Source organism: Heteronotia binoei, chromosome 18 (genome assembly GCF_032191835.1).
Source record: "Heteronotia binoei isolate CCM8104 ecotype False Entrance Well chromosome 18, APGP_CSIRO_Hbin_v1, whole genome shotgun sequence".
NCBI classification, from domain to species: domain Eukaryota; kingdom Metazoa; phylum Chordata; class Lepidosauria; order Squamata; family Gekkonidae; genus Heteronotia; species Heteronotia binoei.
The window spans coordinates 3,380,554-3,408,486 of NC_083240.1; the positions used below are offsets into that span (position 1 = coordinate 3,380,554).

A 27,933-nucleotide genomic window follows, 5' to 3' on the forward strand; every position below is an offset into this window, starting at 1 on the left:
CACTGTTGCCCCCCCCCCCAAGCACCCAGAATACAGAGCATCACTGCCCCAGACTGAGAGTTCCAACAATATGCTGTGGCTAAGAGCCACTGATGGACCTCTGCTTCTTAAGTGGAACCACACTGGGGAAACCACAGCTCTGGCCTTATTCTCTCTTCCCTCATATTTACAGCACTGAGATTTATGCCCCGGGAATAACCGGATTGCTGCACAGCCAGTGGGGGTGGGGAGAAGAAACCTGGCATCTTCCTTGGCACAGAAATCTCCAGATACATTTTTTTTTTTAAAAAAAAACCCTTTTAATTCTATTTGGAAATCCAGGTGCAAAATAACAAGGGGAGGAGGGAGGCAGGGTTTCAGGCACAACAATCTGTAACAGGTCAATCAACTCCCCCCACCCACCCCCTGTCCCAACAGGCATTAGAAGACGCAAAATTCATGGTCCCAAAGTGGCACAGAGTTAGGCATCAGGCAGGGGGAACTGTCCCTTCAACTCCGTGGCTTCGACCAATTCTTGGGGTCCCCTTCTCATTGGACTGGCTCTCCCCATCCTTGTGAGGCTGGTTGGCAACAATGCAGCAGAAGCGACCCTCCCCTACACCGTGGCAGGGGGGTGCAGAGGTGACGCTTAGAGCATCACACGGGAAAAGCCACAAGCGTTCTTCGAGATGGGCAGCGGCTCAGGATACGCAGCAGGAAATTCAGAACGACCTGAAACTCCCCCCCAAACCTCCCAAGAAGAGAAAGGAAATGTAGGGAAATTAGTAGATAGTCCAGTTTTCTTCTGTGCCAGCGACCATACTTCCTTTAGTGGCGAAACAATGGGGTGCGTGTGTGTGTGAGTGAGTCTGTGTGTGAAAGTTTATTCCCAAATGCAGCATAGGAAGAAAAAATGCAGCCCAAAGACCCAACAAAAGAGACCCATCTCAGTAGGGACGCGGTGGGGCTATCTTGCTGGACACGTCCGGAAAGGGTCGTGGTGGCTCTGCGTGGTCGATCGACTGGTACGAGCTCTGATCCTGCGCCACACCGAGGAAACCTACACGGAGGAGAGGAGAGGGGTAAAGCCATAGGTCTGGATGCAGAAGGGGCAGCCAAACACATTCTGTGTCCGTAGCTGAGACAGGAGGACCCTCCAGCCCCTGGCGCAGTAATCTGGGTGCAACACAGGCATATATTTATTTTAGAAAATTTGTACCTCGCTTTTCCATTCTGGCATACAACAGCAAGGAACAAATGCAAGACAGATGAATGGTTATGTTCTCATTGTAAGTGCTCAACTGCTCTCTTCCGGTTGCTAACATAAAAGGATCCAGGGGCCGGGTTCAAGGGAGCAGGAGAACAATATGTGCGCTGTGGAGACCAGGGAGGGGAAAGCCCTCTGCAAATGCTCCAGTGGAGGGTTGTACATTCCAGGATCAGCTGTGTTGATCTTAGACGGCTTATAAAGGAGAAGGAATTTAGACAGAAGGTTAGGTCTATCAGCAGTTATCGGGCATCATAGCACAATGGACCTCTGATGGAAAAAAATGGTGGGCTGGCTGGAGATTGGTCCAGTTCAGCTACGACGATTAGGACAGGAGCCAACCCTTTTCAGAGCTCTCCTCTGGGCCAATCACAAACTAGAGGGGAGCTCCAGCAGCTTTCGTGTTCTGCTGATTGACTTCCCAGGAGCAGCTGGCCGGCTCAGGATAGTTTGGCCTCCTTCCTTCCCCTCGCAAGCTGTTTTCCCCTCCTAGTTCTCCCAGATAAGAGTCCGCTCACTTAACCACTATGGCTGACCCAAGGCCATTCCAGCAGGTGCAAGTGGAGGAGTGGGGAATCAAACCCGGTTCTCCCAGATAAGAGTCCGCGCACTTAACCACTACACCAAACTGACTAGTGACCCTTGGCTAGTCTTGGTTTGAATAATTCTCTTCACTCTCACACACCCCCACACCCCAAGACAGCTTCTGCTTTCTGTTCCTTTTAGGAGCACAACCTTATCTTTGAAGGATCAGAGGGGGGGAGGCTGTTATGCCACCTTTAAAGAATCCGGCTCTGCAAGCCATTTATCTCCTCTGTCCTCTTTACTGTAAACTGCTCCAAGCTCAGCTGCTGTGGTTCTAGACCTTTCTTGATTTCTCTGTGGGCTTCTTACTTGCACGCTGGGTATCTTCGCCTTCTCTTCCTTTTCCCCAGAGCCCCTGCAGGAAATCCTGCGTGGCATGAACGACTAGCAACTCAGACAGGAGCCCTGAAATCTAGCCCAAGGAGGGGCAGAAGAACCTTGCAGCAGGGGAGGGTGGGTGGGGGTGCCCTCCCAAGGCATCGATCAGCAGTTCAGCCACTGATGAGAGACTGCCTTTTGTTTAAAACAAAAAATACACACATTCACAACAGGGAAATCTCAGCACAAGGTGAGACAACGGAAGGGTCTGTAGAAAAAGGCCTCAACAACACCCCCTTCTGGCAATATTATTACCACCAAGGGCCCCGCATTGCTAAAACAAGGCTCTCAGAGGACTGGCAGCAGTGTTCCCGCGAAGCTGAGTTAGTGTGAGCCAACTCACGGTTTTTTAGCCTCCAGCACACACAGTTTTTTGCCTTGGCTCAGGGAAAATGGCCCCAGAGCACACTGGGGCAGCTCACACCTTTAATGCCAGCGGCTCACAAAGTAGAATTTTTGCTCACAAGACTCCACAGTTTCAAGGAAACCTTCACTGCCAGCGCCTTACTCTGTGGTTGTACACCATAATACTTTATTAATAGTTAAGCGGATGAAAAAAGGGAGTTGTGGGATACAGGGTTTCAGTTCCTTGACTACTGCCCTCTCTCACCCTGCCGTAAAGCTTTCACCCTCTGTGAGAGCGGTTTCTTCTTGCTCCTGTACAAAGACCTAAGAAAACCAACCCAGTCCCAGCGAGAAACGGATACTGAAAGTTTAAACCAGTTTACATGCATATTCTGGCTGCCATCCAAGGAATCAGAGCTTGCTGGAGGGTTGCTAAAGAAGAAGAAGAGAGCAAGAATCCAGAAGCACCTTAAAGACTAATACAATTTGTTGCAGGAGAGGAGTTTTTGGGACTTGCTGCTCATTTCTTCAGAGATCTGAAGACTCCCAAAAGTCCCCACCCTGCGATAAACTGTGTTAGGGTTGCCAAGTCCAATTCAAGAAATATCTGGAGACTTTGGGAGTGGAGCCAGGAGCAAGGTTGTGACAAGCATAACTGAACTCCAAAGGGAGTCCTGGCCACCACATTTAAAGGGGCCACACACCTTTTAAATGTTTTCCCTCCACTGGAAATAATGAAGGATAGGGGCACCTTCTTTTGGGGCTCATAAAATTGGATCTCCTGGTCCAATCTTTTTGAAACTTGGAGGGTATTTTGAGGAGAGGCATTGGATGCTGTGCTGCAAATTTGGTGCCTCTATCTCAAAAAACAGCCCCCCCCCCCCGGCAGAGCCCCAGATACCCGTGGATCAATTCTCCATTGTACCCTATGGGAATCAGTCTCCATAGGGAATAATGAGTGCTTAGCAGACATTTCCCTCCCCCACTTTCTAATGACTCTGAAGTGGGGGGAGGGTCTCCAAACCGGGGGATCTCCTGCCCCCACTTGGGGATTGGTAAGGCAAAAATAGGAAAGCACTGTGTAATTTGCAAAGCAAGAATAAACGCAATCACTCTCGTTATGCTTTCAGTTCACTGGAACATCACAAACACAACTTGCAACCAAAAGACAGGGGCTCTTCACTGAGCTCAACATGCACAGTCGTTCCAGATCAATACGCAATGCTATACAGGTACAATTATCTTGCTGTCTAAAAATGTCCTGTTTCTTGGTAGATGCAAGTGTACCATTTATTCAAGTGCAGTAAGGGTAGCAGTCCTCAATTCCACAGGTAGGGCGACACGGGGTCAAGGTTCCTTCGTGTTTCATACTCCACTTCCTCTGGCCGCCTGTATTTTCTCCAGAACCCGTGCTTAGGCAACAGCTCTCACATAGCTTACATGTCTTATCTGCACGCTTGGACTTTCGCTCTCTTCTATTGCTACAAACAGGCAAATCTTGATCTTTCTCCATGGAGGTTGCTATGGCTGTCAGAACAGTCTACAGTTCTCTCCTAAAACTACAATACCCACCATTCCTTAAGGGTCAATGGAGCCATCATAGTTACATTTCTAAGTAATGCAAAAGTGCTTCTAATTGTCAAAAGGCTTGCAGGGACTATCTTGTTCTCCACCCAATTATCCTTCCAAGAAAGTTCCAGAAGGAGACTGGGATGGGATGTCATGATCCTGGGGCTAGTGAGCCCTACAGGCTCCAGAAAAGCCTGTCTAGGAGTCACGACAGAAAGCCAACATCTCCCACGATCTCCCCTCTGATTGGGTGGCAAGGTTCTGAAGGGAAACCAACCCAGAGAGGGGTGGGGAAGAACAAAACAACTGTGCTTATAAGCAACAAAATAAGTGCACTTGCAAACTGGTCAACATCATATCATTTCAATCCATTTCATTATGTTTGAAGGCAATATAAAAATACAAAAGCATTTAATTACAAAAAATGCACTTTCGATTATTCAAGATAGCTGCTGCCGCTTCCGTATGGTAACAGCTCCCAATAATTTCATTCAATACAGAGTCCCTCAAGGCCATGCACAATTTCTCCTAAATTGGAGATCCAGGAATGATTTTATTCTTGCAGAAGAATTACTCCTCCACGCTTTTGCTAGCTCAAGATAGTGTTCCACCAGTCAGTTTCCTTAGGAGGCGTTCCATAGCACGCTTACACAAATCTAAGCATTTCACAAAATGTCACTTGTATGTTTCAATTCTTTCTGGCACCAGCTCAAAGTTCATTCACACACAATTGTGCACGGACGTGCCTCTGTATTGAATGAAATCATTGGGAATTGTTACCCTACAAACGTGGCAGCAACTATCTTGAATAATCAAAAGTGCATTTTTTTTTGTAATTAGGATTTATTGAGAAATACTTTTGTATTTTTATATTGCCTTCAAACATAATGAAATGGATTGAAATTATAGGACACTGACCAGTTTGTAAGCGCGTGTAAGGTGTTTATTTGCACCCACCTTTACTGTATACATACTTCACTGCTTTTACCCACTTATTATTTGAGCACTGTAAATAAACTGTTGTTGTTATACTGCTTGGGTCCTTTAGATAGTCATATCTAAAATGGCTGTCCAAAAAAAGAGTCAGAGAACATGAACACAGACAGAGACGTACTGAACAAACTCAGGAAAGAAGCCTGGAGGGTCAGCAGAACAGCCAACAAGAGCCAGCCGGAGCACATGACATGACATAAGGAAACCCATAAACAGTGAAGGGAACCTAGCACCAGATGTGATAGATGCAGGCAGAGAGGGACTGTACCAGATGGTAGAGGCCCACCTAAATTTAAGGCATATTCTCCCCCACGCTCTCGGTACATCTGGTAGGCGAAGAAGCAGGACAGCGGCTTCAGGAGGAGGCTGAAGATGGCCATGCCGGTGCTGAATCGCACGGTGTCCGACAGGTTGTTCCCACCCGGGTAATACAGGCTGATGTGCACGATGTCTGTGAGGATGGTCAAAAGCAGGCCGGTGAAGAACTGGAGGGGGAGACACAGCCCAAAAAAACACAAGCTGTTAGCTGGCGGAACTCCCTGGCTCAGTAATTTTTTGTATTCTTATTAGCATGGCCAACATAAAGACACCTCGGCGTGTCAATCCATTAAAATCCACATGACATCTCATGTGAATAAAGGGGCAAAGCACAGACTTTTTGAGTTCATGTTGCAATTCTTATTTTTATTTATTTATTTATTTAGGCTTTGTATCCCGCCCTTCCCACAAGTGGCTCAGGGCGGCTCCCAACAGTTAGTCAAACATAAAATTAAACAATTATTTGAATAAATAAACAATTAAAACATTTAAAACAGATAAAACCTTAAAACCAATAAACCAATAAACATTCCAAGGCTAGGTAAACAGGAGTCTGGCAGGCTACATTGAGTTTCTCGTCTCAGCTAAGTATAAGCTAGCCGGAAGAGGGTCGTCTTACAGGCCCTGCGGAACTGAACAAGGTCCCACAGGGCCCTCACCTCCTCCGGCAGCTGATTCCACCATGTAGGGGCCATAACAGAGAAGGCCTTGTCTCTAGTGGATTTTAAGCGGGCTTCTTTTGGCCCAGGGATAGTGAGAAGATTTTGGGTTCCCGATCTCAGCACTCTCTGGGGAACATGTGGGGAGAGACGGTCCTTCAGGTAGGCAGGTCCCAGGCCATATAGGGCTTTAAAGGTGATAACCAGCACCTTGTACCGAACTCGGTACATCACTGGAAGCCAGTGCAGGGTCTGAAGACCCGGCCGAATGTGTCCCCACTTTGGGAGACCCAATAACAGCTGGGCCGCGGAAGGCCTGATCATGGGAAAGGGGTTTCCCTCCTCTAAAGATAGAAGGGGAAAATGCCTCTTCTAAAATGCCCATTTCTACAAAGTCAGTTTGTAATTAACAGTTATTATACAATATTGATTATGATCGTGTGGTGTCATGGTCAAAGCACTGGACTAGGATCTGGGAGACTCGAATTCGAATCCCTGCTCTGGCCTGGAAGCCTGCTGGGTGACTCTCTGGGCTAATCACACCCTCTCCGCCTGGCCTATGTGGCAGGGTTGTTGTGAGGATAAAATGGAGGAAAGGCAAACGATGTAAGCTGCTTTGAGTCCCCATCACTGGGGAGAAAGGGGGTAATAAAAGAAGTAAATAAAATGAAATGATGCATCATTTTTTTAAAATGTGTACTGTTCAGTTAATTAGAGGAAGTCTCTTTCAAGTTGATGAAAAGTCTTTAAATGGATTGCTGTAAAACCTGCAGCCTTAATGAAAAGGAGACTACAATGTAGAATGTGTTGCAGATTCTAATGGTAGAGCTGCTAATGCATAGAGCACAACTAAGGCACATAAGAGGGGACGACCCATCCATCCACGATGGATCAACATCTGAAGCAGAGGTTCATCCATGGCTATTAGCCACAGTGTATTCCTGGAACTCTCTGTCTGGGGCAGGGAGGCTCTGTATTCTTGGTGCTGCGGGGGGGGGGGGGCACAGTGGGAGGACTTCTAGTGTCCTGCCCCACTGATGGACCACCTGATGGCACCTTTTGCTTCTAGTGTCCTGGCCCCACTGGTGGACCTCCTGATGGCACCTGGGCTTTTTATCCACTGTGTGACACAGAGTGTTGGACTGGATGGGCCATTGGCCTGATCCAACATGGTTTCTCTTATGTTCTTATGTGACACAGAGTGTTGGACTGGATGGGCCACTGTCCTAATCCAACATGGCTTCTCTTATGTGACACAGAGTGTTGGACTGGCCTGATCCAACATGGCTTCTCTTCTGTTCTTATGTGACACAGAGTGTTGGACTGGATGGGCCACTGTCCTAATCCAACAAGTCTTCTCTTATGTTCTTATGTGACACAGAGTGTTGGACTGGAGGGGCCATTGGCCTGATCCAACATGGCTTCTCTCATGTTCTTCTGTGACACAGAGTGTTGGACTGGAGGGGCCATTGGCCTGATCCAACATGGCTTCTCTTATGTTCTTATGTGACACAGAGTGTTGGACTGGATGGGCTATTGGCCTGATCCAACATGGCTTCTCTCATGTTCTTCTGTGACACAGAGTGTTGGACTGGAGGGGCCATTGGCCTGATCCAACATGGCTTCTCTTATGTTCTTATGTGACACAGAGTGTTGGACTGGAGGGGCAATTGGCCTGATCCAACAGGGCTTCTCTTATGTTCTTCTGTGACACAGGGTGTTGGACTGGGGGGGCCATTGGCCTGATCCAACATGGCTTCTCTTCTGTTCTTATGTTCAGAGGGGATCTCCTTCTGATATTCAGAACAGAACCGCCAACAGAAGTAGGGAAGGAAGTGGAGCAGAGGAGAGATCAACTGGCAGGGGTTTGGTGATGCCTTCGTGGAGATTCGGTGTTTGTGTCTGAATCGTAACTGTGCTTTCAGTTTCCACAATAGGGAAGAGGCCCTCCCCCCCTGAGAAAGACAACCCACCTTGGAAGTGCAACACAAAAAACCCCACTGAAGTTGGATGCACTGACACAACTTATTAATGTCGATGAGGGCAGGGGTGTCCAACCTCTCCCTCTCTGTTGTTAATCTCATTTTGTCAGGGCTCTCCTGGGCACAATTGGGTTTCCTCCCACTTTTGCCCTGATCCAGTCTTTCTCAATAGGAGAGCAATGGGAACAGTTGAAACGAGGAATAACCACAATCCACAGTGAGGTGGATTAGGCCAAGAGTGTGTTTCCAGCACATTTCCTGTGTAGACGGTACATTTTGAACCCAGATAGTAGGCTAATAGTGACCACTGTACTGCCTGTCTCTCTATTTTTGCACCGCATCATAGGAGTTGCAGTTATTTTTCTGGGGAAGATTACAATTTTATAAATAAACACATGGCCTTAAAGACTAATACTATGGTGCTTTCACGTGTTCTTGATCAGCACACAAAGCACTTATGTACAAAAGCTCACAATGCCCAGCCATTTTATGTTTTCCCCTGGGTCCTAGGCCACAAAGCATTGACCGCGAGATTTCCCCTGCTGTGAACATCAATAAATCAAAAGTAGGCTTGAAATGTATCGATACACACCTTAACAGTGTGCTGGAAGGGACAGTGGCTCAGTGGCAGAGCATCTGCTTGGGAAGCAGAAGGTCCCAGGTTCAATCCCCGGCATCTCCAAAAAAGGGTCCAGGCAAATAGGTGTGAAAATCCTCAGCTTGAGACCCTGGAGAGCCGCTGCCAGTCTGAGAAGACAATACTGACTTCGATGGACCAAGGGTCTGATTCAGTATAAGGCAGCTTCATATGTTCATATGTTTGGGGAAGGGTGGTGGCTCAATGGCAGAGCATCTGCTTGGGAAGCAGAAGGTCCCAGGTTCAATCCCCAGCATCTCCAAAAAAAGGGTCCAGGCAAATAGGTGTGAAAACCCTCAGCTGGAGAGCCGCTGCCAGTCTGAGAAGACAATACTGACTTTGATGGACCAAGGGTCTGATTCACTATAAGGCAGCTTCATATGTTGTACATATGTTGTACGTGAATGGTCCTGCCATTTTGTCTTAGTGCATAGTTATCAATAAAGTATGATTCCTGTTTCGCTCTGATGCATCGAACCCAGTATTTAACAACAGGCAAGAATAATTTAAAGGGGGTTTTTTTTGGGGGGGGGGGGAAGAACCAGGGAGCCACAGAAGTTGGGAGCTTGGAGGGGGAAGAATTATTGTCATGAGGGTTTAAACTGGGGTGATGCAACTAACAGAAACGATGTCGAAAGAGAAAATAAAAGTTTCTGGAACAAACCATGAGGATGGCATCGACGGAATCCCGCTGGGCAACGGCCCAGACCCCCACGGCCAGAATGGTGAAGTTCCCCCAGGCATAGGAGGAGGAGGGTATCCACGGCACCATGCAGCCCCTGATGGGGAGATCAGGAAAAAACACAAAAATACAACTTGATTTCTGCCGTTTTGAAGACATCTGATGTCACACCGCTGATCCAAGGAGACCCCACTGCACACACCAACAGCTGTTCTGCACCACAGCCGACCCCTTCGTCAGAAGGGCCACACAGAATAGAAAAGGGAGCACACCTGGAGTTTTTTGGCTGATGGGTTTCGTCAGCAAGCTGGAACAGTAACTTGGCCCATTTCCCTTTGGCCCCACCTCCTGCCTGCTGGCCGGCGCTTTGAGCTCACTGCCCCATGGAGGCCCTTGCCTTTGCTTGTGGCACAGCTATTTTCACAACCCAGAGATAATCCCCCCCACAAGTGAAGCTCAGCAGCTGAAATGTGTCTCCTGTAGCTTTTTCTTCCCATCTCTGACTGCACTGCCAAAGCCTAGAGAGCCAGTTTGGTGTAGTGGTGAAGTGTGCAGACACTTATTTGGGAGAACCAGGTTTGATTCCCCTCTTCTCCACTTTAAAGCCCTATATGGCCTAGGACCTGCCTAGCTTAGGGACCGTCTCTCCCTACATGTTTCCCAGAGAGTGCTTAGATCTGCTAGCTTCTCAGAATCTGCTAGTAATCTCTGGGCCAAAGGAGGCCCGTCTGACGTCAACCAGGGATAGGGCCTTTTCGATTACAGCCCCTTGCTGATGGAACCAGCTACCGGAAGAGGTGAGGGCCCTGTGAGACCTTGAGCAGTTCCGCAGGGCCTTTAAGACAGTCCTCTTCCGGTTGGCATATAACTGACTGGTACCTGAAAACCCCAAAGGAAGGTTGTAGGATAGCACATTGATAGATCGTTTTCTTGTTTTAACTGCTGTAAACTATTTAATGTATTTTAATATTCATTAATCTTATCGTTAGAATTTTATGTTGTAAGCTGCCCTGAGCCCGCCTCGGTGGGGAGGGCGGGATATAAATCGAATAAAATGAAATGAATGCAGCTGCTGGAATGGTCTTGGTTCAGCCATAGCTCTGGCAGAGGTTGTCCTTGAAAGGGCAGCTGCTGTGAGAGCCCTCTCAGCCCCACCCACCTCACAGGGTGTCTGTTGTGGAGGGAGAAGATATAAGAGATGGTAAACTGCTCTTGGGTCTGATTCAGAGAGAAGCCGTGCTCCAAAGCCAGGGCACATGGAGTCCGAAAGAGAGCCAGTTTAGTGTAGTGGTTAAGTGCGCAATCTCTTATCTGGGAGAACTGGCTTTGATTCCCCACTCCTTCACTTACAGCTGCTGGAATGGCCTTGGGGCAGCCATAGCTCTGGCAGAGGTTGTCCTTGAAAGGGCAGCTGCTGCGAGAGCCCTCTCAGCCCCACCCACCTCACAGGGCGTCTGTTGTGGGGTGGAGAAGTTATAGGAGATTGTAAGCCGCTCTGAGTCTCTGATTCAGAGAGGAGGGCGGGGTATAAATCTGCAGTCTTCTTCTTAGTGTTGTTGTTGCATGCTCTTTTTCTAATGGTCATTCATGCAGAGTGCTCCAGGCCAGTTCAGACAAGAACCTATTGCACCTCTGTACGACTCCTGTCCCCACAACCTCCCCATTCTGGCAAAGGAAGAACACTGCAGAAGTTACTCACCACGTTGTAAGAAGCCAATGTGCCAGGACGATGGCCTGCAACAGAAACAGATCAAGGCATATGGTAGAAATACAAAAAGGGTCTCCGCCCCTAAGAACTTACAGGAGGGGAAGGAAAGGGAATTGAGAAGGCAAAGATACATAGTGGAAGAGGGGCCAGATTAGGGAGACCCAAAAAGAAATCCCCACCAACCACTTCCCATCTAGCCTACCTTGCAGGGTGGTTATGATGATGGAGAAGGAAAGAACTGTCTATGCCACCCTGAACGTAGAAGGAAGAAATAGAACTATGTTGTTTAGAATGAAGTTTGAGTCCAATGGCACCTTAGAGCCAGTTTGGTGTAGTGGTTAAGTGTGCAGACTCTTATCTGGGAGAACCAGGTTTGATTCCCCACTCCTCCACTTGCAGCTGCTGGAATGGCCTTGGGTCAGCCATAGTGGTTAAGTGAGCGGACTCTTATCTGGGAGAACCGGGTTTGATTCTCCACTCCTCCACTTGCAGCTGCTGGAATGGCCTTGGGTCAGTCATAGCTCTGGCAGAGGCTGTCCTTGAAAGGGAGGCTGCTTTGAGAGCCCTCTCAGCCCCATCCACCTCACAGGGTGTTTGTTGTGGGGGAGGAAGATAAAGGAGATTGTGAGCCACTCTGAGATTCAAAGTATAGGGTGGGATATAAATCCAATATCATCATAAAGACCAACAACGCTTAATTCTGGGTAGAAGCTTTTGTGTGCTTTTTCAGATCAAGCCAGATACATATAAATGAGGTACGGATTAGTTGCCAAGAAGGACTAATTAGAGTCAAGATGTATAAGTAACTGGGTAATAAGTAGAATTAGATTGGTAAGACCTGTGAATAGCGGCACATGAGCACACATCATACAAATAAAAGAGTTAAAACATCTCTGAGAACAAACCTGGAGTCCAGTGTCAGCTTGAAAACCAACGAAGTTTAATTTGTGTGTCAAAAGTTCAGGGCTTTTTTGGTAGAAAAGGCCCAGCAGGAACTCATTTGCATATTAGGCCACATCCCACGGTGTCACCATTGTTTTGTGCATGGCTTTTTGAGGGAAAAGCCCGGCGGGAACTCTCTTACATATTAGGCCACACCCCCTGGCACCAAGCCAGCCGGAACTATATTCCTGTGCGTTCCTGCTAAAAAAAAAGCCCTGCAAAAGTTTATACCCAGAGTTAAATTGGACTCCGACTTGTTCTGAAGTTTCAGACCAACCCAGCCACCCACGCAAATCTATATTGTTTAGAGTTAGACAATAATTCCAGAGAAGTAGCCATCGGAACACTGCCGCTGTGGCAAATGCAAAAGAGGAGTCTTCGGGCACCTTCATGACTAACAAACTTTTATTGCTGCATAAACTTTGGAGTGGAGTTTGCTTCCGCAGAAGGAGCAAGCTCCAGTCCCCCCCACCCCTCAGAAAAATGTATGAGCATGGGTGTGTTAAGTGCAGTCTGACTTATGACAACCCCATGAATGACCTCCCAAAAGTCCTCTTGTTAACAGGTCTTGCAAACTGAAGGCCGGGGCTTCCTTGAAGCTGGCACCCGAGTAAAATCCTGCTAGCCGTTCAGGTGTTGCAAGACTCCTGATTATTGCTTAGAGACCACGAATCACACAAGCCCAGGGGCCTCTCGACTGCATCTTTTCCAATCAGCCTGACAGCTAAACGTGTAAATATTTGCAAGTCCGTAAGTGCCTTCCACCGAGATGAGGCCAGCTGGATGCATCGTGTAAAAATAATGCAGTTTTCCTTGCAAAAACTGACTAAAGTGCAAATGCAGGGTGTTTAAGCAGATGGACACATCCGATGAACAGGATTGCTTGTTTTTTAAAATCTGAACAACAGCCATATTAAGGAATGCAAGCGCACACATATGTAGGCGATGATTCAGTTGTGAACGAGAAAGGAAAGTTACTCTTCCCCCACCCCCACCATTTGTCGTTGGAACTGGCTCTTTCCACAGAAACATCCAGGGCCAGGTGGGTCTCTTAGTACCCGTCTAGTAAAGACCCAGCTTGGATGGAAAAGGCTGAGACATTCATTCAACGTTCTGTTCGCTTGCTGGAAATGCTCTTGAAACACCAGCCTGACCTGGGTATCCGCTTCCTCAACCAAAGGGCAGGTTCTAGCCAAGGCCGCTCCCTGAGTTGCTAGTTTTCTGCCAGCAGGGAGGGGTCTTTTAAAAAAAAAACCCACCAAGACGAGTGTTCAAAAGTGGAACTGCTCACCCACAATGCAAAATGGTAGAGTCCCACCAAGAGACGTGGCGTTACTATAGAGCAGGGCTCCCCCAGGGTTCTGAAAAATGCCGCGGAGGGCACAGTGACAAAATGGCAGCCACAAAATGGCTGCAGCAGGAGGCGGAGCCAGCCACAAAATGGCTGCTGCAGCCACATAATGTTTGCTGCCGCTTACCTTCAGCCACATATCACATCCTTGTGCTTTGGTGGCAGCATAGCCAATCAGATCTCTGATAGCCATTCAAAAGCCCTGCCTTATCTGGCCCCGCCCACTTCCTAAAAACTCTAGGCGGGCCCCAGGAAAAGTATCTGGAGGCACCCTGCTACAGATCATCAAGCTTCGTGTTGGCCACTTTGCCCAGCAGCTCTCTAGGCGTTCATGAAGGAACAGCCCCTCCAAAGACCATCTGGTCACCATTCTTATGTTCTGCCCCCACCTCCCCCCCTATACACAGCTTATGGGTGCCCTTGCCCCCATGGGGGAAGGTTGCTCCATCTGGGGAACTCTCATCTCTGAGTGACTTCTTCATACTACTGCAAAATGGGCCTGTAGAACCACTTTGGGGGTGCGCACACAGACCCACACAGGAATAGCCCACAAGTGCCCACAAGTGCACTACAGGAGTGCAAGTCAATTCTCCTAAAGAAGTGCTTTTTGCATAGAAACTTCACAAGCAACCCTATGCACAGCCGCAATCCTATTTCTCTTCCTCCTTACTCATGTGGTTCCACCCCAAAACAAAAAATGACTAAAAGCATTAATCGGGGGGGGGGGGGGGGGGGATAAAATACCAAAGCAAACCGCAAGAAGTGAATGAGACTGAGAGCGCCGCTCATTTGAGAATGTCACGTCACCTTTAATTGGCCACTTGGTGAGAAGCTGCACTAGAAATGCTGGTTTTTCTACAGTTTCCCAACCACAACATCTTTCAACTGATATCAGGCATCCCAGAACACATACAAAAATGGCATTGATTGTCACAGATTTAGCTAATGGACTAGAAAGAAAAAAACAGGAAAAACTCACAATCTGTCATGAACTGAAGCGATCCTTCATATGCAGAAGCAGCGTACCTCTGAATACTAGACACAAGGGGCAAACCTCAGAGAACAGGTACCCCCTTCAGGCTGACGTATTTGGGCAACCTGCTTTTTCACAGAACAGAAAGTGGGACTTGATGGCCTGTCAGCCTGTTCCAGCAGGGTGATAGTTATGTTTTAAAAATGCATCCAAGCTTCTGCAAAGAGCCCACCTCTCAAGTCACAAGTAACCAACGCCTTTGAACACTTTAGCAACAACGCATTGTTGGAATTCTCTGCCTGCGGAAAGTGATGCTCTGCAGGGGTCATTTTGTAGAAAAATAGGTGGTGGAGCTCATCCAAGGATTGTTATGCAGCTGCACCTACTATTCAATGGACAAGGAGGTGGAACTCTCAGAAAGGTTCAGGAGCTGCAATCCTGTGAGCTCCCACTGAATCTGAGGCCTGATGCTCTGTATCCTTGGTGCTTGGGAGGGGCAGCAGTGGGAGGGCTTCTAGTGCCCTGGTCCCCACCGGTGGACCTCCTGATGGCACCTGTTTGTTTTGGGTTTTTTGACCACAGTAGGATACAGAGTGTTGGATTGGATGGGCCACTGGCCTGATCCAACAGGGATTCTCTTACGTTCTTGCGTCCCCAACTTGCTGCCCCGTGGTGGCCATGCCACACTTGGGACGTGGTTGCCCATCAAGTGATTTTAGAAAAATAGGTAGGCCCAGGCCAACAAGGCTTCTGAGGGACTACTGTGAATTTTAAAAAACACAAAAATAAAACATCTCCTTGGCTGCCCACAGCTGCCTCCACATCACAAAGACCTTAACTGTGACCGAAGATAAGCAGCGGTTGCCATTTTGCTGCTATGCCCACCATGTTCTGACAGAATTTCTTTCAGCTTCAAAAACGATGGGGCCTCCTTACCTACAATATTGTTCCAATCTGTTGAAAACTGTATAGGTGTATAGATTATGTTTGTTTGTAAAAAACCTTCTACATTATGGCTTTTGAAACTCGAATTCAAAGCAACTGACCAAAGCCTCTAAAAATACCTCAGAAAAATGGCAGTTTCCTAAAGTCTTCATCAGAAACAGCACCATAGTGGATTTGCTTTATAAAGCCCCAGGCAAGATGGGGGGAAGAGGAGAAGGTCCTTTATTGTAACACATTTTTCATCTATGTTGACAGTTTTTTTTAAAGAGGACTGGCTTAATTACATTAATTATATATTATATATTAATTATATTAGCCACCAAAGGTTCAGGGGGTCTTAGCGTATATGTAACGTTCATTAGAGAAACCCCAGCCAATTAAGATTCGCTTCCCATCCACCTCCTCCAACACGGCAAAAACCTCTAAAGACCCAACACAATTAGCGTTGTGTGTCCTGATGCAAACGCATCCCTGATCTGGCACACTTTAATTGCTCCCGGGGGGGCCTCTAGGAAAATTGGAAGGAAGGGAGGCAGAAGGGGTCCAAACAAACAGTTTGTCACCTTTAGTGCCCTGTTATTTAATATGCACACACAGATATTTTATTAATAAATCTCTCTTTTTTAAAAAAGGTGCAAGATGGTTCTAGAAGTATGGGCAGTAGTTGGGAGCTTTCAAATTCCTCAAAGCCTTTTGAAATTTCTCCCCCTCCTGAAATCCCACATGGATATTTGAGGACTGTTTCCTAATTGCTGCTGCCTTTCAGGAGGGCAGGGCAAGCTCCAGAAGGCACCCAAAGGGTGATTAACATGTGGAACTCACTGCCACAGGAAGTGGTGGTGGCTACAAGCATAGACAGCTTCAAGAGGGGGTTAGATAAAAATATGGAACAGAGGTCCTTCAGTGGCTTTTAGCCATAGTGTGTGTGTATATATATGTGTGTGTGTGTGTGTGTGTGTGTGTGTATATATATATATAATTTTTTTGGCCACTGTGTGACACAGAGTGTTGGACTGGATGGGCCATTGGCCTGATCCAACATGGCTTCTCTTATGTTTTTAAGGCAGAAACGGTGGGTCACATGGAATCCTGAACCCTAGGCCCTGGGAGAGGGCGAAGCAGCTTCTAAGAAACGGACTCCACTTTCTCCTCATATTACTGAAAAGAAACAGATGCCGGATCAAGGGACGGGGAAGAGTAATTGGACAAGCTTCGCATCCAGTGTCTCCTCTAAGCTGAAGAACAAAGCAGGAATCAAGATTCACCAACCAATTTTTATTCAGAACGTAAGCTTTCGTGCGCTCTCTTAAGCACTTCATCAGACGAGGGGATCAGGTATTGTGAGCTGAAATACTAGCAGTCTGGCAAACTAACTGGTCACAGGGTCACCTAAAACAGTGTGGCTAGGCCATTTGGTCTGGATAACCATAAAAGGTAATAAAATCCTCTGCCAATTGGTGTTTCTGCAAATCTAGGTGAATCACAAGTATATCCAACTTGTAGTCCACCCAATCAACTTATCAGCATCGATCTATACATATTAAACATCATTATAGTCTGCCATTAGAAAACAAGAATACATAAAATGAAAATGGGTTGGGTATATGCAATGAGATAAATAGCCAATATCCCTTATTTGAGTATGTCAATATAAAACATTATTCTGATACACTATTATAAAAGAGAAATACATTGGAATACTGTGGATGTATAGCTATACTATAGGCAATTGCCTGGGGTGCCAACCTCCTGCGGGCACCAAATTGGCACCCCATGTGACTCAGTGACATTAACTGGGGTGGGGGGTGGGGCAGCAGTTAGCCTTGCCTAGGGTGCCAGACAGTATAGGGCTGGCCCTGATCCATGATCTTCCACCAATAAGTCATAAGAACATAAGAGAAGCCATGTCGGATCAGGCCAATGGCCCATCCAGTCCAACAATCCGCGTCACCCAGTGGACAAAAACCCAGGTGTCATCAGGAGGTCCATCAGTGGGGCCAGGACACCAGAAGCCCTCGCACTGCTTCCCCCCTCCTACAAGCACCAAGAATACATAGCATCACTTGCCCCAGATATAAGAACATAAGAGAAGCCATGTTAGATCAGGCCAATGGCCCATCCAGTCCAACACTCTGTGTCACATAAGAACATAAGAGAAGCCATGTTGGATCAGGCCAGTGGCCCATCCAGTCCAACACTCTGTGTTACAGAAGAACATAAGAGAAGCCATGTTAGATCAGGCCAATGGCCCATCCAGTCCAACACTCTGTGTCACACAGTGGCCAAAAAAATGAAGGTGTCATAAGGGGTCCATCACAAGAGGCCAAGATACTAGAAGTCCTCCCACTGTGCCCCCCCCAAGCACCAGTCCTATAATAGTTCAGGCAACCTGCACCAATAAAGCAACACTTGCACCATATTTTGTTCTATCGTTCCTGATTTGCTCATTTTATTGTATTGTTTTAAATTTAAATTGTAGGTTTTTTTTGTTGTTCAGTTTATGTTGTGATCCGCTCTGAGCCTGCTATGGGAAAGGACGGAATATAAGCTACCAGATAAATAAAATAAAAAATAAAAGTCATACGCCAGGCTCCCTTTCAACACAAAAAGGGCTCTGTGATCGTTTATCTCCCTCTGACATCACAGCAGCTAAACCAATGGCAGCCAGAGAAGACGGCCAAATCCCACTGCTGTTATCGGAGCAGATTAACTGTGAGATGCTTGCAGGTTGCCAACACTCAAGTCAACTGATACAGCTTCTGCAGCATGCAAAACCTCAAAGCCTGTAAATTTAAGTTGCTCCAATAAAAGCTATCAGACTTTAGTTCTTCTGTTCTATTCTATGGGACCCACAAAGTACAAAACACAGAAGAAACCTGGCTGGATGCTTACGGCCATCTGCTTTGAGACTGTAGAAGCAGAGATGTAGAGAAGGTCGAGAAAGAACTACTTCTCTCTCTTTCTCACAATACGGGAACTCGTGGACATTCAATAAAATTGCTGAGCAGTCGGGTTAGAGGGGATAAAAGGAAGTACTTTTTACCCCAAAGGATGATTAACACATGGAATTCACTGCCACAGGAGGTGGCGGTGGCTACAAGCACAGACAGCTTCATGAGGGGATTGGATAAACATATGGAGCAGAGGTCCATCAGTGGCTATTAGCCACAGTGTATTGTTGGAACTCTTTGTCTGGGGCAGTGATGCTCTGTATTCTTGGTGCTTGTCGGGGGGGGGGCAACAGTGGGAGGGCTTCTAGTGTCCTGGCCCAACTGGTGGACCTCCTGATGACACCTGTTTTTTTTGGCCACTGTGAGACACAGAGTGTTGGACTGGATGGACCACTGACCTGATCCAACATGGCTTCTCTTATGTACTTAGACGTACTAAAAACCAGGTACACCCTGAGCTCAGGAAAGTAAAAACTGGACTTTTGAAGAAGAAGAAGATATTGGATTTATATCCCGCCCTCCACTCCGAAGAGTCTCAGAGCGGCTCACAATCTCCTTTACCTTCCTCCCCCACAACAGACACCCTGTGAGGTAGGTGGGGCTGGAGAGGGCTCTCCCAGCAGCTGCCCTTTCAAGGACAACCTCTGCCAGAGCTCTGGCTGACCCAAGGCCATTCCAGCAGCTGCAAGGGGAGGAGTGGGGAATCAAACCCGGTTCTCCCAGATAAGAATCCACACACGTAACCACTATGGCTGACCCAAGGCCATTCCAGCAGCTGCAAGTGGAGGAGTGGGGAATCAAACCCGATTCTCCCAGATAAGAGTCCGCTCACTTAACCACTAGGGCTGACCCAAGGCCATTCCAGCAGCTGCAAGTGGAGGAGTGGGGAATCAAACCCGGTTCTCCCAGATAAGAGTCCGCACACTTAACCACTACACCAAACTAGCTCTCTAATTGGATAAACAATTAAGCAAACATCCCTTTTTTTCTTTTGAATCATCAAAATTATTTTAAAAACCTGCATTTAAGGAACCAGGCTAAATCATGTGGAATTCATGTTTCTCCAAAAATGGTTGTTTCTCCCAAACAGTTTCGATGATGCAAAAAAAACGGGTGTGGTAAGAACAAGGGCAAAACAGGTTAGGAAGCTCCACGGGAAAAAGAAGAATTTCATCTTCAGGACACAGGTGAACAAGAGAGTCACTTGGGATGGCTCTCCTGATGTAGCCACATCGTCAGGCAGCAGGAATGCATCCCAGAACACCACCTCCCTCCCACCTGGCTCTTTGCTGGTGACTAAGGGGTGGAGGGGGGAAACACAACTGAGGCTTCCTTGTTCCTTCTCGGCTGGCACAATTTGGCTACTTGGTTAAAAGTTGCAACCCTCGGCTCCGCAAAAGTCACAATCTGTGGGAAGCACTTCCTGCCCAAGGACACCTCTGGACCCATAGATACCAGATTAAGAGAGACAAGACTCCCCTTCCTGACGGCCAGGCCCACGAACTCCTGGAAACACTGAAACCCCTCTTATCTAGCCTTGAAAAATCCTCAGCTCTCAGCTGAGAAGATTTCATAAGCAGCACAGAAGAAATGGACTCAAGCGATGGGTTTCTATCGCAGCGGCAGACCAGAGGTTTCCAGGAATCCTGTCAGGAAGGCATGGGGTGATGAGCATAGTTTCCCATCCTGACAACCCAAGCAGATGGCCGTTCAGAGGTAGACTGCCTCTGAACATGCAGGTTCTATTATACAAAGTTTGTTTCATAGCGAAAAGGGATACAAAGCTGCAGGGCCCTTCCCTGCCCCAAAAGCCAGTGTTTTTCATAAACCTTAAATCGGGGGTGCCAAACATGCGGCCCGGGGGCTGAATCAGGCGCCCAGAGGGCTCCTATCAGGCCCCCAAGCAACTGGTTGTCATCTGCTTCCTTCTCCCTCTCTCTTGCTTCTTTCTGCATCACACCTTGCCCTGCCAGGCTAGCACAGGAGCTACAGAGCAGAGTCTCTGTTTTCTCCGTTGGCTGAGGCTCCTCCCTTGGGGAGGAAGGGGGTGGGAGGGATAGCTTGCCTTGCCAGGCGCAGTGCAGCTACTGAACAAAGCCTTTCTTCCTTCTATTGGCTGAGGCTCCTCCCCCTCCTGGCCCCCTGGGGAAGGAAGGAAAGAGCCGGAGCTTCCTTTGCTCAGTTCCCTGGACCCCATGGGAGGAATACAAAGAAAGCACCTTTAAAACCAATGAGTGCTAACGTTTTAAGGATGTTTTAAGGTTATAAAAAAAATATTTGTGTTTGTTTGTGTCCTTTACAAAGTTTATATCTCTGCTAGCTAATCCTAAATAAGTACACACATGGCCCGGCCCAAGGTCTCATTTATGTCAGCTCTCATAACAAATGAGTTTGATACACCTGCCTTAAATCAATCAATCAAGGGACAAATCTTAATCTACAAAACGTTAGTGGATGTGCAGACAGAGCCCACTGATTTATCGTAACCCTTGCTTGCACACACACACGCACCCCAAGGCAGAACTATGGTGCTTCTTTGGAATTGAATTCTTCTCTATTTCCCCAGACCAGAGGGCCATTGTAGCCCAGTTTACTGCTTCCAGCAGGGGACAGCAATACGCCCTCAAGGAGAGCATGCAACTGGCCTTCTCCCGCAGCTCGTCCATAGTAGCTGGAATCTAGAGGTATACTGCCTTTGCGTCTGGAGGTTCAGTTCAGCAGCCATGTCCAGCAGCTGTTGACAGACCCGTTTCTCTATAAATTTATTAAGCTCTTAAAATGTACCTAACTTGTCAGCATCACCGCATCATGTGGCAGCGAGTCCCATAAGTTAATAATGCACCAATCAAATGCAAACTGGTCAGTCGTGGCCCAACCACGCCACTCCATTAGGCCCATCCTAAGTTCTAGCACAAGGAGAAAGGAGACCGATTTGTTTTTAAGCTTCCTCAAACACAGGATCGTTCTTATCCTGGTTTGCTTATTCAATGTGGTCTCCTCAGTTTCCTTGCCTTGAAACCATTCAAAAGCCAACCACATTAGAAACCGTTTCAGTGGGTATATTTTGCCCACGGAGACCACAGCACTGGGTACCATACATGGAATCAGAGCTGAATTCCTACTGCAGAAACTGGAAAACTGCTTGTTTCAGTTCTAGCTGAAAAGTGGCCTGTTGCCTCCTCAGCTTGAGGGGGATCCTCTGAATCTCAGGGGACTTCCAGCATGATCCAGTTGCCGCTGCTGAACTCCCTTCTATGCTTAGCATGTGTGGGAACACCCACTGGCTTGCTCAGGTATATATGAACATATGAAGCTGCCTTCTACCGAATCAGACCCTCGGTCCATCAAAGTCAGTCTTGTCTACTCAGACTGGCAGCGGCTCTCCAGGGTCTCCAGCTGAGGTTTCCACGCCCTCTTTGCCTGGACAGCCCTAAAACATCAGCCAACCCTGCACAGAAACTCCAGTGAATTCCTCATGCGAGAAAACAAACGTACCCAAGTTAATACTTAACCATACAAAGAGCTCTCCTGGCAAAGGTCTTGCTAATCAGAGAAGCTCAGCAGCTCTTCCGCTCACGCAGCCTCCATTCCATTTTAACTCCCCGAGACCCTCCCTAGTCTTACTTTCTGGACTTTCTCAACCCCTGCTTTTTCCATGTAAATACTCAGTTTTGGGGATGAACAGGTCGGGGACAAATTAAAGAGGGCAGTCAACACTTCACCCATTCATGAGTTGATTGTGAAATGTTATTTGGATTCTCTCGCTGCGCACTTTGATGTAAATTCTTCCACATTTTTTTAAAAGGCTCTCTCCCCGCTTGTAGAAAGCTGGTGCCCCAAGGAAAAAACTTAGGCTAGAACCTTTGTTCCAGTGTGCTCTGTTCCCTACACATTTCTTTGGGTAAGCACTGGAAAAGGCCACACACACTGGCCAATGTGGAGAAAGTATCTGCCTCATTAGACAGAGGTCCTTTGCTTGGGTCGCGGTCCCCTTACCGGTCCTTGACGGTGTGCAGCTTAAAGCGGCACATAGGGTCAGGAGCCTGGGGGTTCTTCTGGAGCCTTCATTATCGATGGAGGCACAGATAGCGGCTGCTGCCAAGTCCGCGTTCTTTCATCTTCGACGGGCGAAGCAGTTGGCCCCCTTCCTGGAGCGCCGTGACCTAGCAATGGTGATCCATGCTACGGTCACCTCGAGACTGGACTACTGCAACGCCCTCTACATGGGGCTGCCCTTGTGTCGAACTCGGCGGCTGCAGCTGGTGCAGAACGCGGCGGCTAGGCTGTTGTTGGGGCTCCCAAGATGGGAGCACATACAGCCGGGGCTGCGCGGGCTGCACTGGCTGCCAGTGGTATACCGAGTTCGGTACAAGGTGCTGGTAATTACCTTTAAAGCCCTATATGGCCGAGGACCTACCTACCTGAGGGACCGTCTCTCCCCACACGAGCCCCAGAGGGCACTGAGGTCATCTGGGAAAAACCAGTTGAATATCCCTGGGCCAAGGGAGGCCAGACTGAAGGCCACCCGGGATCGGGCCTTCTCTATCGCCGCTCCAATGCTATGGAACCAACTCCCTGAGGAGGTGAGGGCCCTAAAATGTTTAGATCAATTTCGTAGGGCCTGTAAGACCCACCTTTTCAGGATGGCCTTCAACTAGTGACAGAATCAGTGACAAAGCTAGTTATGCTGCTGGAAATGTTCTATAACGCCACACTGTTATGTTAATTTTAATAATTTATAACTGTTTTAATTATGTTTTTATGTTTTTATTATGTAAAACCGATGTAATGTATCATTATGTTGTGAGCCGCCCTGAGCCCGCTCCGGCGGGGAGGGCGGGATAGAAATAAAAAATTATTATTATTATTATTATTATTAAATCACTTCTGCAAGCCAGCCAGCGGCTTGGAGAATGCATAAAGTCAAAGTCAGGATTCACTTTTGCAGCAGGAGCTCCTTTGCCTATTAGGCCACACCTCCCTGATGCAGCCAATCCTCCAAGAGCTTACAGGGTTCTTCTTACAGGGCCTACTGTAAGCTCCAGGAGGATTGGCTACATCAGGAAGGTGTGGCTTAATAGGCAAAGGAGCTCCTGCTACAAAGTGAGCCCTGGTTGAAGTTGCTTTCTTTCCACCTCTCCCTCCCAACTATTTGCCTTCCTTCCCCCCTTCTCTCCAACATCTTATGTTTATTCTAGGTGACTCTCGTGTTAAGCAAGTTTGGTCACCCCTGCAACAGAACGAAGCAGGAGTCCAGTAGCACCTTTAAGACCAACAAAGTTTGATTCAGAATGTAAGCTTTCATTCTGAATAAAACTTTGTTGGTCTTAAAGGCACTACCGGACTCCTACTTTGTTCTACCGCTTCAGACCAACTTGCTGCCCAACTGGATCTAGCGTAAAAATGCAAGTTAGCAGCAAGCTGCATCGAATCCACCCTCTTGGAAGGGCTCTCCTGAACGCAAGAGGCAACAGGGGGACGTTTGTTGGGGTCTGGTTCATGGCCCCCCCGTGGGTCCACGTTTATGGGGCACAACTGAGGGTCAGCTTTCTAGGGCCAGGGGTTGAGTCGGGAGGACGAAAACCCCTGCCCCACCCCAGGTTTCCAAAACCACCAACCAAGAACTAGAAGCTGCGAATTTCAAAGAGAAAGTAGAAGCAACCAAACTATTAAGAAACAATCATTGAGAAACTGGCCGGCTTCCTTCCTGGCTGGGGGAAGGAAAAGTAAAGGGGGTGGAGGGGGGAGACCGTTTGGACAGAAAGGAAACCTTGCAGAGAGTTTACTTTGCTGCATCAGGAATGTGCAGGTGAGGGGGGGGATTGCGCCAGAGCACCCAGGTGGGTGTTGGAAAGAGGGGGCAAAAGAGTGCCTTCCAGGAAAGAGCCACCTCCACACTGCATGTTGGGGGTTGCTCTGGACCAGCCGGAAGGCCCACCCCACAAAACTCTCAGCCGCTGCCTCCCACCCCCAGCACACTCTCCAGCACAAGCTGGGCCCCCCCTGGGCTGGGCTGGGCATCCTCCCTCCTGGAGCACTTCCCAGGCCATGTTCCCACCTATGAAAGCCAGTTTGGTGTAGTGGTTAAATGAGTGGACTCTTATCTGGGAGAACCGGGTTTGATTCCCCACTCCTCCACTTGCAGCTGCTGGAATGGCCTTGGGTCAGCCATAGTGGTTAAGTGAGCAGACTCTTATCTGGGAGAACCGGGTTTGATTCCCCACTCCTCCACTTGCACCTGCTGGAATGGCCTTGGTTCAGCCAGAGCTCTCTTATCTGGGAGAACCGGGTTTGATTCCCCACTCCTCCACTTGCAGCTGCTGGAATGGCCTTGGGTCAGCCATAGTGGTTAAGTGAGCAGACTCTTATCTGGGAGAACCGGGTTTGATTCCCCACTCCTCCACTTGCAGCTGCTGGAATGGCCTTGGTTCAGCCAGAGCTCTCTTATCTGGGAGAACCGGGTTTGATTCCCCACTCCTCCACTTGCAGCTGCTGGAATGGCCTTGGGTCAGCCATAGCGGTTAAGTGCGTGGACTCTTATCTGGAAGAACCGGGTTTGATTCCCCACTCCTCCACTTACAGCTGCTGGAATGGCCTGGGGTCAACCATAGCTTTTGTAGTTGTCCTTGAAAGGGCAGCTTCTGTCAGAGCTCTCTCAGCCCCACCCACCTCAGGGGGTGTCTGTTGTGAGGGAGGAAGGTAAAGGGGATTGTGAGCCGCTCTGAGACTCATCGGAGTGGAGGGCGGGATATAAATCCAATATCACCTTCTTCTTCTATGCCCACGCCCCTCCTCGCCCAGGCTCATCCTCACAACATCCCTGCGAGGGAGGCCGGCCTGAGAAGACGACCCAGGCCCGCAGAGAGCTCCCCAGTCGAAGTGGGGGCTTCCTCTCCAGTCCCTGCCCGGCCTCCCCCGCTGGGCCAGGGAGGCTTCCCAGAAGGAAACGCCCTCTCCAGCAGACCCCAGTTGAAGTCTCTGTGGAAGCCAGGAGGAGACTCTTCCCCGCCCCGTCCAGCCCTCCATCACTAGATCTAACGCCCCCCCCGCCCCATGACGCTTGGTTTCCCAGGGGCTTTCTTCTTCTCTGCCGCTTCAGCACAAGACGGCGACGCCCCTGGATCGAGCCCCGGGGCAGCCCCTGCTGGCCCCAAGCCCGGGGGAAGGGGCGCTGGCTGGCCTGCCTTGCAGGGCTGCCGGCGAGATTGCAACGCCTCCCATGCCCCCCCCCCCTTGCATGCACCCTTCTCCCGCCCTCTACCTTGAGGTTCACCGCCGGCACCTCCATGCTCCCGGCCCAGCCGCTCCTGCCGCCGCCCGGGCAACTTTCTTCTGCTCCGGCCCGCCCCGTCCACTCCACTCCAGCCCTGCCCGGCCCTGCCCTGCCCTGCCGGGCCCCGTGACTCCTGCCCGGGCAGACTCCTCCTCCCCGAGGAGGGAAGGCCGGAAGACCCGGGCCAGGCCGGAGGGAGGCCGCTTGCAACAGGCTGCAGGGAGCCCCGCTTCGCAGCGCCAGCAGCCAGAGGAGGGGTGCCAAGTTCAAGTCAAGAAACCTCTCGGGACTTTGGGGGTGGAGCCGGGAGACTTTGGGGGTGGAGCCGGGAGCAAGGTTGGGACAACCACGATGGAATTCTTAAGGGGGTGCTGGCCATCATATGGAAAGGGGCCGCACACCTTTGAAAGGCCTTCCCTCCAATGGAAAGAATGAAGGAGAGGGGCACCTTCTTTTGGGGCTCATCGAATTGGGCTCCCCTGGTCCAATCTTTTTGAAACTTGGAGGGTCTTTTGAGGAGAGGCGCCGGATGCTGTACTGAAAATGTGGTGCCTCTAACTCAAAAAACAGGTCTCCCCCAGACATCCATGGATCAATTCTACATTATACCCCATGGAATCGGTCTCCATAGGGAATAACGGAGTGCTCCGCAGATATTTCCCTCCCCCCCTCCCGCTTTCTGATGACCCTGAATCGGGGGGGGGGGAGGGCCTCCAAACCGGGGGATCTCCTGCCCCCACCTGGGAATTGGCAACCCTTGACCAGAGCCCCCAGCCGCAGGGTCCTCTGAGCACCTGCAGAGAGCGGAGTCCCCCTCTCAGTCACTGAGGTCAGGGTCTGGCAGCAAACTTTTGAATATATATTATTATTAATATAGATATTATGTATTCATTTATTTTTACCTAAAGGCAGCTTACATTATTTTCCAGTCCTCTGTTTATCTTCACAACAACCCTGTGAGGTAGGCTAGGCAGAGAGAGAGCACCCGAGGGGCCCAAGATCACCCAGTGAACTTCCATAGCTCAAGGGGGGATTTGAACCCAGGTCTTGTGCAGATGACTGGGGAAGGCAATGGCAAATCACCACCCCATAAAAAGTCTGCCAAGAAAAACTTTGTGATGTGACATTATCACCCCATGACTCATGAGTCAGTACTGACTCAGTGCTTGCACAGGGGACTACCTTTACCTTACAGATACTAGTCCTACAGTCTTAACCATCGCACCACACCACTGTGGCCCTCAGGTGATGTGGCATCAGTAGATGCAAAATGAACCATTACAACCACTGAGCCACGGAATAACGCATTACTGTCATTCAGGATAAGATACTCTGAGCATGTGCAGACTGCATTTATTCTCTCCCTCCCCCCCCCCCACAAGAAAATCAAACGGATTCCGTCTTGAAAGGGACTACCTCAAAGGGCTTCTGAACATATGCAGAACACCTTGAGTGCTGCAGCAATCCCTCCCTGGAACTACAGCTAAAGTTCTTCTGCCCGTGTATAGAATGTTTTTTGCACACTGGAACTCTGCTCTTTTTTTAAAGGTCTGAGTGCATGCAAAGTGTTGCTTGCCTTGGGACAAGTGGCTTAAAAAAAACCTAAATGGGCAACCCGTGATCTTTGAACGGGGCTCAGGATTTAAGTAAGAAGAGATCCCCGGGGGCTGCTTAGCGATCAATCCGGCCATCTGCTGCGGCTGCCCTCCAAACCCTTGCTTGTTGTAAGGGAAATGTCCTCTGCACATGCATTCTGAAAAGCCAGTTCCTTCACTAGGCCCCAGGGTTGACAGCTGGCCTTGCAAACCATTCTTGGATGAAACCCTGGCACCAGTTCAGAGGGGCCCCCCCACTGCCCTCTTTTTTTCCACCCAAGGCCAGAGAGATGTTTCAATCGGCAGGCAACCAGCTACAGTGTTGTTCTGTGCTGGGTGGCTTAACCGGCTGGGCACAGCTTCCCATGCTGTTTGGGTCTGCAGGCCAGATAACGGGGCACGCGGAGCCCTGCAGAAGAGATAAGCGGCCGGGGAACTTTAGGAGGGGGTGGCAGGCAGATCTCCAGCATCTCCTCACCCCTGGCAGCCCTTTGTGACTGCCTGCGTGTGACCCAGGCTGAAATCAGGCCTCCAGCGCAAAGCGCAAGATGGTTGAAAGCAACCTGCTTTCCTGCAACTCAGACACCTTGTTCCAGCCCGCTGAAAACAACCTTGAAGCGGCTTGCTTTGCACATGCATATGCGAATCTGCCTGTTGGTGACTTTGCACAAATGCATAGACACCTTCCTGGTTTTCACCTGTGCAGCACTCACAATGGCAAAAGATGGGGTCTTTCAGGGCAGGTGTGAATTCTGCCCACTGGGTGGAGAATCCTTTGGCTGGTGAGAAAGCACAAACCAC

General features: G+C 48.9%; 1 protein-coding gene across 1 annotated transcript; it reads right to left on the bottom strand.

The window, feature by feature from the left end:
* Positions 1-274: 274 nt before the first annotated feature.
* LOC132587090 (type-1 angiotensin II receptor-associated protein-like) lies at positions 275-25,775 on the bottom strand. The gene is made up of 5 exons (XM_060259297.1): positions 25,526-25,775; positions 11,094-11,128; positions 9,377-9,491; positions 5,403-5,601; positions 275-1,039 (listed from the first exon to the last, which is right to left on the bottom strand). Exons 1-5 carry the CDS (start codon positions 25,550-25,552, stop codon positions 927-929), a joined length of 489 nt encoding a protein of 162 aa, XP_060115280.1. The 5' UTR covers positions 25,553-25,775; the 3' UTR covers positions 275-926.
* Between the last annotated feature and the right edge of the window lie 2,158 nt (positions 25,776-27,933).